A 13,620-nucleotide genomic window follows, 5' to 3' on the forward strand; every position below is an offset into this window, starting at 1 on the left:
AAATTCAGTGTTGACAGATACAAAGTAATATCTATTCAAAGAGTCATTTGAACGACTCATACTGTAATACCAAGGTACCAAATATACAGGAATGACAGAATAGGTCAGGCTAGTGGGAGAGTGGAACTTTATGTGAAAAAGCATAGAGTCAAATATAGTAAAAATCTTAAATGAATCAAACTGTACCACAGAATCTCTTAGAAATTCTGTGCTTGAATAATTAGAGAATAGTAAGAGGACTATACTACTGACCACCTGACCCAGATGTTGATGGTGATTGTGAAATGCTCAAGAAAATTAGAGACAAAATAAAAAATAGAAGACTCAGTAATAATGGGGGATTTCAACTATCCTCATATTGATCGGGTACAGGTCACATCAGGATGGGATTCAGAAATAATGTTTCTAGACACATTAATGACTGCTTCTTGGAGCAGCTATCCCTGGAACTCACAAGGGGAGAGGCAAATTTTGATTTAGTCCTAAGTGAAGCACAGGATCTGGTCCAAGAGATGAATATATCTGAACCGCTCAGAAATAGCAACAACAATATAATTAAATTTAACATTCTTGTAGAGGGGGGAAATAGCAAAGAAACCCACCACAGTAGCATTTAACTTCAAAAAGGGGACCTACACAAAAATGAGGAAACTATGTAAATGGACATTAAAAGGAACAGTTATACGGGGAGATTACGATGGATCAGTGAAGTGCCTGGACCACTACCAGTGACTGGAAAATCAATTATCATGCTTATTGACAAAAACAGCCAAGTTAGTGGGCCCGTGTTAGCATAACTAAGCCAGGAGGTGAGGGAGTTTGAGCGACCACAAGAAGGGAGCCTGACCCTGCATCCTTCCTGATAAGATCTCTGTTGAAATTGCTGAGGCATGGGTTTTAGAAAACAGGAAGCTTATCTATATTTGTACTCTGGGATGTGTTTGTCAGGGCCCTCAAGCATGCAGACTTTGAAAAAACATTTTTCTAATTAGCGGTCTGAAGAAACTTATTGCTTAAACTCTGAAATTGTTTGCTTAACAAGTTTTTTTTTGATTGACATGTTATTGTCATACTAACAATAAATAAGGGGGGAGAAGTTTGGGTAGTTGGAGTACTTTGTGAACAAACCTGAGGTTACCCAATGGCAGATGGAAGACAGGACATTGGATGGCTGTCATTGTGCCACTTGAAAACTGCTCCAGGCTTTGGTAATTATTGGGGGTTGGGGTTTTTTACTAACCAGCTGGAGACATATGTAAGTGCTTGAGACTAAATAAAGTACAATTTTAAGTAAGAGCACTCTTGTACTGTAATGTCAATCATCTATCAGTTGGATGGCCATGTCCCCATTTACTTAAGTCCTGCCTCTGCCTCACCAAGAGTAAACGTTACCAAGAGCTTTGGGTTCATAAAGCCCCGGATAACACAGTCACAAGAGTGAAATGCCTGCAAGATGCATGGAAACTTTAAAAACACCAAACAGAGGCTCAAATTAAAAGTATACCCCAAATTAAAAGAATAGCAAGAGAACCAAAAAATGCCACCATGGCTAAAAAACACAATAAAAGGAGCAGAGACAAAAAGGCACCCTTTAAAAATTGAAACTCAAATCCTACTGAGGAAAATAGAAAGGAGCATAAAAGTATAAATAGGCAGGCCAAAAAAGGATTTGAAGAGCAACTAGAAAAAGACTCAAACTAACAGCAAACATTTTTAAGTAATCAGAAACAAGAAGCCTGCCAAACAATGAGTGGGACCCACTGCACAATCAAGGTGCTAAAGAAGCACTCAAGGAAGACAAGGCCATTGCAGAGAAGATAAATTAATTCTTTGCATCAGTCTTCATTGTAGAGCATGTGAGGGAGACTCCCACACCCGAGCCATTATTAAGTGACAAATCTGAGGAACTGTCCCAAATTGAGGTGTCAATAGAGGTGGTCTTGGAATAAACTGATACATTAAACAGTACTATGTCACCAAGACCAGATGCTATTTACCCAAAGGTCCTGAAGGAACTCAAATATGAAACTGCAGAAATGTTGTATGTAACCTATCACTTAAATCAGCTCCTGTACTAGATGACTGGGGGATCGTTAACCTGATGCCAGGTTGTTGTTTTTTTTTAAAAGACTCAAGAGATGATCCTTGCAGTTACAGGCCAGTAAGCCTATCTTCAGTACCAGGCAAACTGGTTGAAACAATAGTAAAAAAACCAGAATTATCGGACACATAGATGAACACGATTTGTTGGGGAAGAATCAACATAGCTTTTTCTAAAGGAAAATCATGAATCATGGGCTAGGGGGGTCAACAACATGTTGACAAGGGTGATGTGGTGGATATAGTGGATACTGGATATTGCACTTTCAGAAAGCCTTTGACAAGATCTCTCTTATTTAAATAAAGATAAGAGGGAAGGTCCTCTCATAAATCAATAACTGGCTAAAAGATAGGAAACGAAGGGTCAGTTTAAAAAATGGAGACAAGGAAATAGTGGGAAGCCCCAGTGATCTTTACTGGTGCTGTTCAACATATTCATAAATGAGCTGGAAAAAGGGGGTAAACAGTGAGGTGGCAAAGTTTGCTGATCATACAAAATTACTTAAGATAGTGAAGTGCAAAGCAGACTGTGAAGAGTCACAAAGGGATCTCACAAAACCAGGTGATTGGGCAACAAAATCGTAGATTAAATTCAATGTTGATAAATGTAAAGTAATGCATACTGGAAAACATAATCCTAACTATACATACAAAATGATGGGGTCTAAATTAGCTGCTATCACTCAAGAAAGATCTTGGAGTCATTGTGAATAGTTCTCTGAAAACATCCACTCAGTGTGCAGCGGCAGTCAAAAGAGCGAAAAGAATGTTAGAAAGCTTTAAGAAAAGGGTAGATAATAAAACAGTAATTATCATAATGCCATTATATAAATCCATGATACGCCCATACCTTGAATACTTCGGGCAGTTCTGGTTACCCCATCTCAAAAAAAATGTATTAGAAATGGAAAAGGTACAGAGAAGGGCAACAAACTGGATTAGGGGTATGGAACAGCTTCCATAAGAGGAGAGATTAAAAGACTGGGATTATTCAGTTTGGAAAAGAGATGACAAGGGGGATATGATTGAGGTCTATAAAATCATGAATAGTGTTGAGAAAGTCAATAGGCCCCAGGAAAGTGTTATTTACCCCTCACGTAACACAAGAAGCAGGGATCACCAAATGAAATTAATAGGCAGCAAGTTTAAAACAAAATGCAGAGTCAACTTCTGGTTCTCATTGCCAGGGGATGTTCTGAAGGCCAAAAGTATAAGTGGGTCCAAAAAAGAATTAGATAAATTCATGGAGGATAAGTCCATCAATTGCTATTAGCTAAGATGGTCAGGGATGCAACCCTATGCTCTGGGTATCCCTAAGCCTCTGACTGCCAGATGCTGGGACTGGATGACAGGGCGTGAATCCCTTGATGATTGCTCTGATCCATTCACTCCTTCTGAAGCATCTGGCATTGACCACTGTCAGAAGACAGGATACTGGGCTAGACGGACCATTAGGTTAACCCAGTATGACCATTTTTAAGCAATGAGTTCTAACTGAACTTTATCCGCTCAGACATCTTTGTGGACAGCTCATTGAAAACTTTTTACTCAACAAAATCTTTTTAAATAAAAAAAAAGCCAACAAAATGTTAGGATGCATGAGGAGTGAGATATAAATTTAAACTTAGACTCAACCAACTATAGAAGATGGATTAAAAACAGTGAATTACGCAGAAAAAGAAAATAATGTTTATTAAAAGGCTCCTGCTATTACAAACCTTCATTGACGAAAACCAGATTGGAATTTAGATGTTTCCTTCTCTTCTCTGTACCACACAGCTCCTTCCAATAAGAGATAGTAAAGGGGAAGTACCATGGCTTTCTGAACCCCAATCTTCCTAGATGTTAAATATAAGAGAAACATTTGAAACATTTTCAAAATTCATTTGTTGCTCAAGTATATAAAATAATCCTATTATCCTATATTTCTGTTGTTGTTGTTTTCCAATGGAACAGGGCTATAAAATCTTATCTATACTGCGTAGCATAGGTTTTTATATAGCACTTTTCTTCCCAAAATATCCAAAAGCACTTTGCAAGCTTTGGGGCCAATCTTGCTATCTCAGAAATCAATAGAACTTTTGACACTGAAATTTTCTTGTGGAAATGGCTCTCTCATCATTACCCTGGCATTTAATGAGACAATCCAAATAAAGATTTTGGTCCAGATCTTGAGCTAAGCTTAGTAAGGCTCAGGGTAAAGGTGTGAAGCTTTTTACCTTCCTGAATCTGGGCCAGTCCCTAGCATGTGCCACCTGCCAAAAGGTGCCATTCTAGCAGCAAGAGATACCAAGTGACATCTTAGCCACAACTGCTTTTTTCCAGATTTGCTTCCTACACTAGGGGAGGGAGGAATGATGTAGAACCTGCTGCACCAGTTGAATGGCACCAAAGATACTTCTCCGTACACAAGTGGAATCATCAAGGAGACAGATTTGCTACCTTTCCAGCTGCTTTGCACCACCATGGCAATACAAGCCAGCTGGCAGAGGAGCAAGGATCTGGCCTTGTACCGTAGTACATTTACACAAATGGGCAGAATTATGGCTGTACATATCACCTTAACTTTTACATTTCCTGACCTTTTCAGTGCTTCCCTCAGCATTCACTTAATGTGGTTTTTGTATCCATGGAGTCACAGTATGTGGTACTGAATAGTAAGTGACATTCTTAATTTTTATGTGAAAGGTTTTTGCCTGAGATACAGTTATATTATTGTATTCCCTTCCATTTCCATGTCAAACTTCTCAGTTATTCATTTTGAAATAAATATAGAATAAGCAGAAAAAAAAACATGTAATATGCCAACTTGAGCAAGTGTAAATTTCAGGCCATGAAAGAGATGTTTAGAAAGCATTCCAAATGGCCCAACAACCAACTTAAGGGAATTAATTAAAAAAACCCAACAACCTGGAGATTGGAGGAAAGATGAATCCCACCTTCTGAGAATAAATTTGGGATTTAATTCATTTCAATTGTGACCCAGAGTTACTGGTGGTGAGAGATGATAAACAGGAAATCAATATTGTTCATTAGCATTCTGAAAATACATTATTAATAAACAACCTTACTAAAGGGGCCCAATCCTGACTCGGACAGAACACCCAGTTAACTCAGTATGAGTTCCTCTACTGGACGGAACTCTGTCATTACGTAGTGTCTATCAGCCTGAGAAGTCCTATCCAATTATCTGCTCTCCTTATATGCATACACAAATGGACTTCATACCATATTACAATTCTAGCCCACCAGTTAGCGTCATTCACTGACCTATGGATGCATGAAGGGTTTCTTAGTCTCACTCATAGCAGTAGTCATGTATTTTGCATGTCAGAAAGCCCTAACTCAGAGGCATCAAAAATTTAATATTTTAACTATAAAGGAATGAAAAAGTAGAACTCATTTTGGTATTAATAAATCTATGTGTGCTTGTTCTTACCAGGAATTACATTGCTGAAATACCAGCCAACTAATAAATATAGAATTGAATCAAAGAAAATCATCCAGCTAGCCCATCCAAAGGTCATGGATCCTCCTTGTGCCAGGGGCTGGTACATGTTACTCCATTGAATTCCTAGTAATAAAAAAAGGTCAACACTAAATCTGTAGAGCACCACAGGTAGCAGGATCATAAACACGTGAACACCAAACTCTCAAGAGGTATTTGAGCACTGACGACCAAAAAAGAACAATGTTAATAACTGTAATTTTAACTGAATAGAAACTAAATGTTAGGCTGCTCCATCTCTATGTGCAACAGCAGGTAACATTACTGCTGAGCAAATGTGAAAGAACTCGTAGTGGAAGTGAGTTTTTAAGAAGTTTATTATTTTATTTTAGCTGTCCTTTTATTTTAGTAAAAAGAAAAAATAGGACTACTCGGCAAAATGCTGAATAAAATATGAGAGAAGCTCGTTTTCAGTTGTTCAATAAATCAGGGATTAAGACAGTTTGCTGATACATGTAAACAAATGGTTTAGAAGAGATCTGCTGCAAATGTATTTAGTTGCAACCTGCAAATCCTGACTAAATGCAATCTATTATATAGCATATGTTTTATAGTAGTGCCTGATGGTGACAGCCAAGGATTGGGGCTCCAGACACTAATCATTTGAAAAATTACTTCAACTCATATTCCATCAGGTGTATGAAGAAAGGAATGAAAACACAAAACACTAGCAGTAGTTAGAATTCAAATGTAATACCGCGATTGTATTTCTGAATAGAAAAGTTATTCAGAAAACTAGATTATTGCACTTTTCTACATAATATCTTATAAAGGTAGCCACATAGCTTCAAATAAAGCAGGTCAAGAACATATTTTTCCCTGGGCGGATGACATTTCTTATTTAAAATTTTCAATCAAAAAATGGACTTTTTTCACAAAAGCATATTTTTGTGGAAAAAATTCTGATAGCAAATTGTCCACCAGCTCTAGTTTGCAATATCTCTTCTGATACTTATCAGCTTGCACATAAGTAGAAAACCCTCTAGCAGCAGCTGGTGCTTGAGATGGCTTCCAGTCTGACACCAAGACCATCTTGCTGTTAATAACCCCAAATGAAGAAAAGATTCCATCTCGGATCAGTTACTTGGTTCAAAAATCCATACTCAGGACAATCATGAGGGTATTACACAAGCACACACACACACACGAGCTGAGATTTTCAAAACTGTTTCGAGGATTTGTACATTCAATTCCCATTAATGTTTGGGAATCTCATCCATATATTTTTTTCAATATATGAAAACAATAAAATAATATCTGACCCCCAGAATGTCTTATAAGGCAAAAGAGCCCAAGGTGGTTAAAATGACCTGCTGTTCCACAAACTATTACAGCTTATTATGAGTTAACATATATTCTATAAAGTACACAGTACTATGTAATCAGATGCATACTGCTTGATTCTGAAATCACTGGTAGCATTGACACTGACTTCAATGAGCTTTGGATCTAGCACATAGTAATATTACTGACTTAATTATATTTTGCACCTGTATTCTTCAGTACTATATAAATCTAAGAATTTATTTTAGGCTGAAACGTGGGCAGTACTGTTAGCAAGTGGAAACAAATACAATTTTGAAAACTATATCTTGGGCAGTATATTCATCTATAAAAGTCTTCAATAAAAAGTTTTTAATAATATAAAAATATTCTTATTTTCCAAAAATTTGAACATATTTGAATTATAGAAGAAAAATGGTATAAAATTATCTTAAATCCAATCTTTATGAAAAATAAAGAAAAACAATTTCTGAAAGTGTTGTGTTAGAAGAAACTTATCAAGTGTCCAGAGGTAAATCAGAAAAGCAACTGCTTGTTATTAAGAGGTAAATTAAACTGCAACATCAACTTGGAATCCTCTATGCTTCATAGCTACACGTACAACTCCACCAGCACGATACTGAGAGGCAACACACTAAACCAGTGAAACACAACAGGCTAGCTCTTCAGCGAGGGTAAATAAGCATAACTCCATTTAATTTGATCTAGCAGCAGATCTGGACCTCCATCTTCAGACATTTTCACTGGCTGACAATACCCTAAGAGCAGCGCATTGTCACCTAGCAGCTTCTGAGAGTTGATTAAATCTTTCACGCATGTCACATACACTACAAAATATCAGCAATGTTGGGGGTGTGCCTGGGGCTTCCTTACATCCTGCATTATTAGCCTCTGGTGGGGCACTGGCAGCAGCCATAATTTAGAGCAGGCTTAAGGCTTCTCTAATTTACTGCAGGAGACCAACACCATCAACCTGGCCTGGGAATCATGGAGCACAAAGGTGGCTTAAAGCTACATCTACATCCTCCCTCCAGTCCTGAGTTGTACGCTGAGGATCAGAGATTCTACAAAGTTTCACTCAAAACAAAGCAAGTGAAATAAGTTTCCAAGTTTAGTTCTTTATATACCATGATCATTATAAAAAGGTTTTGCTAACTACCTATCTTACCTATTTCTTGGCTTTCAAAGAAGGTAATGAAAAATATTCCTTGCCCAAAGGCAGTTGTAGACAGAAAGCACTGCAACAATAGAAAAGAAACAGGAGATGAACATAAATAAATCTCCATTAACATATTGTGTGATGTAAATAACTATAGCACTGTTCAGTGCAAATGGAGAAGCAATGGACCTTTCAGTTCTAGAAAGGTTAACAATCCCATCTTTCATTTACCTTTTTTGAACCTGAACAATATTTACCTGCATTTTGCAGAAATGTGCTCTCCAAATAAAAGATTGTTATGTATCAGATTATTAATATTTGAAGGCATTATTTAAACGCTATCACAATTTATGAAGCATCATAAATCCTCCATATATTGCAAATATATAATGCATAGCATTGGAAAAGTGGCTAATGCAATTTATTTTCTGTAGTAAGTGAATGACCTTAGAATTCACAAGAGACAGGCTGATGGAACACACATTATACTGTACAATGGGCAGCTATTCTACTGCAAGGAAATAACATTTTATTTCCAGTGGAGCAGTATAAATTGCACCATACTGCATCAGAAAAGTACAAAATGGAAAATGACTAACTTCAGTGATGTAATGTAACAAGGATGGAAGAATTATGGTAAATGAAAAAATCACTAACCAGCATCAGAGGGAAATAAATCATTACTAAATACTGATAAAATATATGCATTGTTGTATGAAAAACGTTCTATAGTTTGAAAGTCAGAAAATCCAATATGTTTCACATTGTTTAAAACAGAAAGGCAAAATTCTGCCAGGGGCCTGGAAAACAAGTATAACTTGCCTCTCTCTCAAAGACGTACACCACTACAGATGTAGGCCCCTGATCAGGCAAAGGCTTATGTACATGCCTATCTTTATACACTGTGAATAGTTCTATTGGCTTAAAATAAATACATGGATAAGGCTTTGCAGGAAGAGAACACACAAGATAGGCAGTGTATTTAAATATACAAATGTATTTGTCTTATAGGAGTGCCTGGAGGCCCTGAGCAGGATCCATTGTGTCAGGCACATTTAAAAAACCAGCTTCTGCCCCTAAGAGCTTATGTCATTTGCATACGATGTAAAGACAGGTGGATAATACAAGTATATGGTGGGGAGGACAAGGTAAACATTGAAACAACCGAGGTAGCTCTCTCAGCCTACCCCATGAAAAACATGGTCTGGAATGATGGCTACCTGCTGTGTGACCAAGGGCCTGATTCAGTTCCCATTCTAGTCAACAGGAGACTTAGAACTCATCAATCAGAATCAGAATGGGTAAATATGTATTCAATAGCATAAAGGTTGAATGTGTGCAGCTGGCAGCTCTATGCGTAGCAAACAGAGTATAACATACTATTCAACCCTAAACACTGATCTATTGCATTTCTGGTTTGTTTTTCCCTATTTACAGTGTCACTTAGATTGTTTAATTCTGTGTATATAATATTTAATTTTGCAGATATGGAATGAACAGGAGCTTAATAGTGGGTAAAACTGTTTTTTTTCTAATATTAAAAATGTTAAAAATTCAACAAAATTCTAAAGAGCTTAAAAAAGTGTTGTTTTGAGACAAAGTCCTAAACATATTTAAGAAAGTGCAATGTTTGCATAAGCTGTTTGTGTTTCTTGCATTAATGTTCAAGAAATTTACAGGCATAAATTAATGTTATTCTTAATGGAATAACTTCTTGTCTCTATTGGGCCTCAATTGGAGAATAACAGACTCATATTTGGATGTACTCCTGCAGTGTTTACACAGACATAGCAGATTCCCTTCACTTTGTGTGTTCATCGTTGAACAATTTTGAACTACAGTACTGTTGAGTTTAATATTAAATTACAACTGGTATTCATTGTATATTAGTGTTCTATTTTTTCCCCTCTCTGGAGAGGATTAGGTATATCAAATAAAAAAGAGGAATCTTAAAATACAGTAGTAGGAGTAGGGTTTGTTTGCTTGCTTGTTTGTTTTCCTTGAATTGGAAGGAGGTCAGGTGAGCTAACATAGCTGTGATCCTGACTTGACAGTACCTCCAGAATAAGGAATACCTATTCCAAGAATACAGCAGTCAGGAGAACAAACATTGCTTAGATCAGACCTTATCAGAGATTTTCATTGTGACAAAAGGAGGGTGCTTTGCAGAGCACAGTGAAACACAAAGCAGAGGATAGGAAAATACCACCTAGGAACTCTAAACAGATAATGTGGTAAAGTAGTTCATGACTAGCTGTTTGAATTGTAATTTATAATGTAGAATAGTGAACATAAAACAAAATTACGAAACATGATTTTCAATAGTAGAATTTTAAAGGAAATCTCATTCCTCTCCCCATACATAGTACCTTCTGCAAAGAGCAGGATGGGCAATATGTATTCTTACAGATCTGTTTGTCTTGTAGTTGTATTTTAAACAAAGGAGCGATTTCTATAGTTCACTGGTAAGTTTTATATTCATTTTTTCTGCCCAGGATAACCACTAATCCTATAATGGGATGTCAACCACTATTTGAGAGCACATTAATTTTCCAAACTATTCTTTTTTTTTTTTGTAAGACTGTATCATGCATGTGCATTGGAAATATGGAGCCTTATGGTTTCCATAGGGTTCTGCCAATTTCTTGAACATTCATTTTAGATTCCACTCTGTTGTGTTCAAAGCTGTATTTCTCGACTGGTTTTCTATCTAGGAAAGCCATGCAATTTCAGTGAGATGTAAGAGCAAAGTAGGAACATCTGGACAGGAGAATGAGGGGATTTGCTAAAGGTCACATAATTATGGAAATGAATCAATCAACAGTTTTTAAGAAGAAATACTTACTGTAATGATCTGAAGGGCGAAGCTAAGTTGGTTCTCCAGGACCAACAAAACTATGTAAGGTAAAAAGCTGATCACATATATAAGGCTGGCACAGAGAGCTGCTGTATTGGCACTGCTAAAAAATGCACTCAGGAGGTAGCTTAGCATAACAACCGCCACTCCAAAATCGAGGATGAAGAGGAAGACTAGGAAGCCATCGCTGTACACAATGATGCCGCTCACTTTTAAAATGATGACCAGAGCACAACTGCTTATAGTAAGCACAATGACATTCTCCAGAAACCAAGCTAGGAAATGAATGGCAGGATTCACACCCATTGTCTTCATATACTACAAGAGCAGAGACACATTTTATAATTAGTCACAACTTTTTTTTAAAAAAATTAACCATCAAGAGATATGCACTAGCCTCCCAAGTGACCATGTAATCCTATTATCCTTACCCCTGTGTTATACTTTTCCCACTCTCTCCATGTGCTGTTAACTCCTTCCGTTGCTCTCATCTTAATTTAAGGCCCAATTCTGTAGACGCTTGCTTTTGAGCATAATGCATATGAGTAACCCTATTGACTCCAAAGGGACTATGCACATTCATGAGCAAGCGTTTGCAGGATCAGAAACGTATATTGTAACCTCTCTTGGGTAGAGAATCCACCTTTATTCTTTCAAGTGCCGTACACATCTATGTCATTAGTATAAAATAACAGTAGTAATATAAAAGCACTATAACCATAAAAATAATGGACGACTATGAATGATTATCAGACAGACTAAAAGTGCTATGCAAAAAAAATTAGAATATTGTAAAAATATGAAACACAACCTTTCCTTTATTTTTGCTGTTTTCTTGCTGAACTTAAAGGCAATTTCTGAAGAGAAAATGTGCTATTTCTCACCCAGAAGTAAATTTGGGGAAATTTACAATTTCGCCTATCACAAAATTTTGCAAAGGTGATAGGAAAAAAGGACAAATTTTCACCATGAACTAATCTTTTGCATACAATCGTGAAACTCTCAGATTTAACATTGCTCATATGGCCAGAAATAATTGTCACATGCATCTGAGCCCACCATTCTAAAAAAAACCACTTTGTTTTGGATTCTAATACACTATTTCTCTAGTGTTTTTCCAAAAGTCACCTTGAAAACATTGGTGAGTTAATACTTAAAACACCTCTGCAGAGTAGATAAGCCCTGTTTTACACATTGGAAAACCAAAGTCTAGAGATGTTAAATGATTTGCTCAAGGTCAAACAGGAAGTCTTCAGCAGAACCTAGAATAGCATTTGAATTCTTGTGAGTTAAAATGTTGTTATATCCATATCTAAATATGTGGCTTTTAGGTTTTGATCCTGCAAAATACTGAGCACCTTCTGAGTGCCATAAACTTGTCTCCTTGACTTCAATTTTAGCTGTGATTATTTGTCTTTGTAACTGTTATGCCTTCGTTTTCTCTGTGTACTTTAAATCCCTAAAGACTAAAATCCCCAGCCATTTTTACTCAGTTCAGAATACCTAAAGGAGACCCTACTTTTCTTTTTTGTTGTTGTTGTTCTCCTAATCTAAAATAAAGGTAATTCTGAATGAAAGTATGTGGCTGCTCTTTGAGGATGGATAAACATAACAGCAATTGAAGGCATTCAGCACCATGGAAGATTGGGATCTCTATCTGCAAGACTTGGTTCAAAGAAAGGTGCTCAGCTTTAAATTTCATAATTCTGTCATTCACTGCTCTCCTTTATTTCAACAGAGATAAATCTCTGCAGACCAATGGGACTCCAAGAAATATCCCTGTGAATCTCATTTGGCAGCTGAAACTCAGCTTAAGAACCCAGGAGAGAGTGAAAGACAAAATAGATGCATTATTGTTCACAAAACCATCTCTTCTAAAGTTTAATGTGCATTTTCGGTATACCCCTCTAAACCAGTTTTACAATCAAAGGCTCAGCTAACTCTTACCTCTTCAAGATGAATCTCCCTCTCATAAACCCGTTTTCGGACCATGCCAGCAACAGATACCATCCATGCTAACATCATTATGAATGGAAAAAAGAAACCAATATTGTTCAAGAACCTGTTCAAGCAAAAATATACGTGTAAGACTCAAAGGAGAAAGATGTAAAAATAGAAAGTTAATATTTTAATACTCAGAAAATATTACAATATATAAAACAATTATTGAGGGTATGATTTTACTCAAGACTAGTAACAATACTTCCTTTGCTGCTACTAGTTAAACATGCGTACTATAATTTAATGGTAAAATATAGGATCAGTATATAGGAACATGTAAAGTGTATCTCCAAGACAGTGACACTGTATTTGTATTGAAGAAGAATAAAAGTCCCAAATTATTTTAATGTTTTGCAAGGTGCTAATTGCAAATAAAGATATTTAGAGTGCCTATTATGTTTACAAGGCAAATTTTGCTCCAGTGTTTGTGGCTTGCATTTCAGTTATCTACTTTTATCTTTTGTTTGTATAAACTAAACACTTTGCAAACCAACAGACAGATTCTCAGCCTCTGCTAGCCATAGTAGAGGGGATAAATCGCACATGAGCTGGTTTCTGCTGCCTGATCATTGAGCTAGTCCTAAGATAGCTCCAGCCCCAGTGTAAATTGGAAAATCCTTTGGGCTGCTGTAAAGTACACGTGCTGATAAGAGCTCCCAAAGAGGACTGTCTGCCATATAGGAATCTCTCAGCGTCCTTTTACCATATCCT

At 36.8% G+C, this 13,620-nt stretch overlaps 1 protein-coding gene across 1 annotated transcript in view; it reads right to left on the reverse strand.

Moving 5' to 3' along the window:
* Nucleotides 1-13,620, reverse strand: part of ABCA13 (ATP binding cassette subfamily A member 13) — a 286,889-nt gene that overhangs the window by 157,314 nt on the left and 115,955 nt on the right. Inside the window, exons 32-36 of the mRNA XM_048839236.2 lie at nt 12,856-12,970; nt 10,897-11,226; nt 8,061-8,130; nt 5,540-5,674; nt 3,819-3,938 (exon numbers count right to left, since the gene is read on the reverse strand). Coding sequence (XP_048695193.2) covers nt 3,819-3,938; nt 5,540-5,674; nt 8,061-8,130; nt 10,897-11,226; nt 12,856-12,970 — 770 coding nt within the window. The remainder of the gene's footprint in view (nt 1-3,818; nt 3,939-5,539; nt 5,675-8,060; nt 8,131-10,896; nt 11,227-12,855; nt 12,971-13,620) is intronic.

Source organism: Caretta caretta, chromosome 2, assembly GCF_965140235.1.
Source record: "Caretta caretta isolate rCarCar2 chromosome 2, rCarCar1.hap1, whole genome shotgun sequence".
Taxonomy (NCBI): domain Eukaryota; kingdom Metazoa; phylum Chordata; order Testudines; family Cheloniidae; genus Caretta; species Caretta caretta.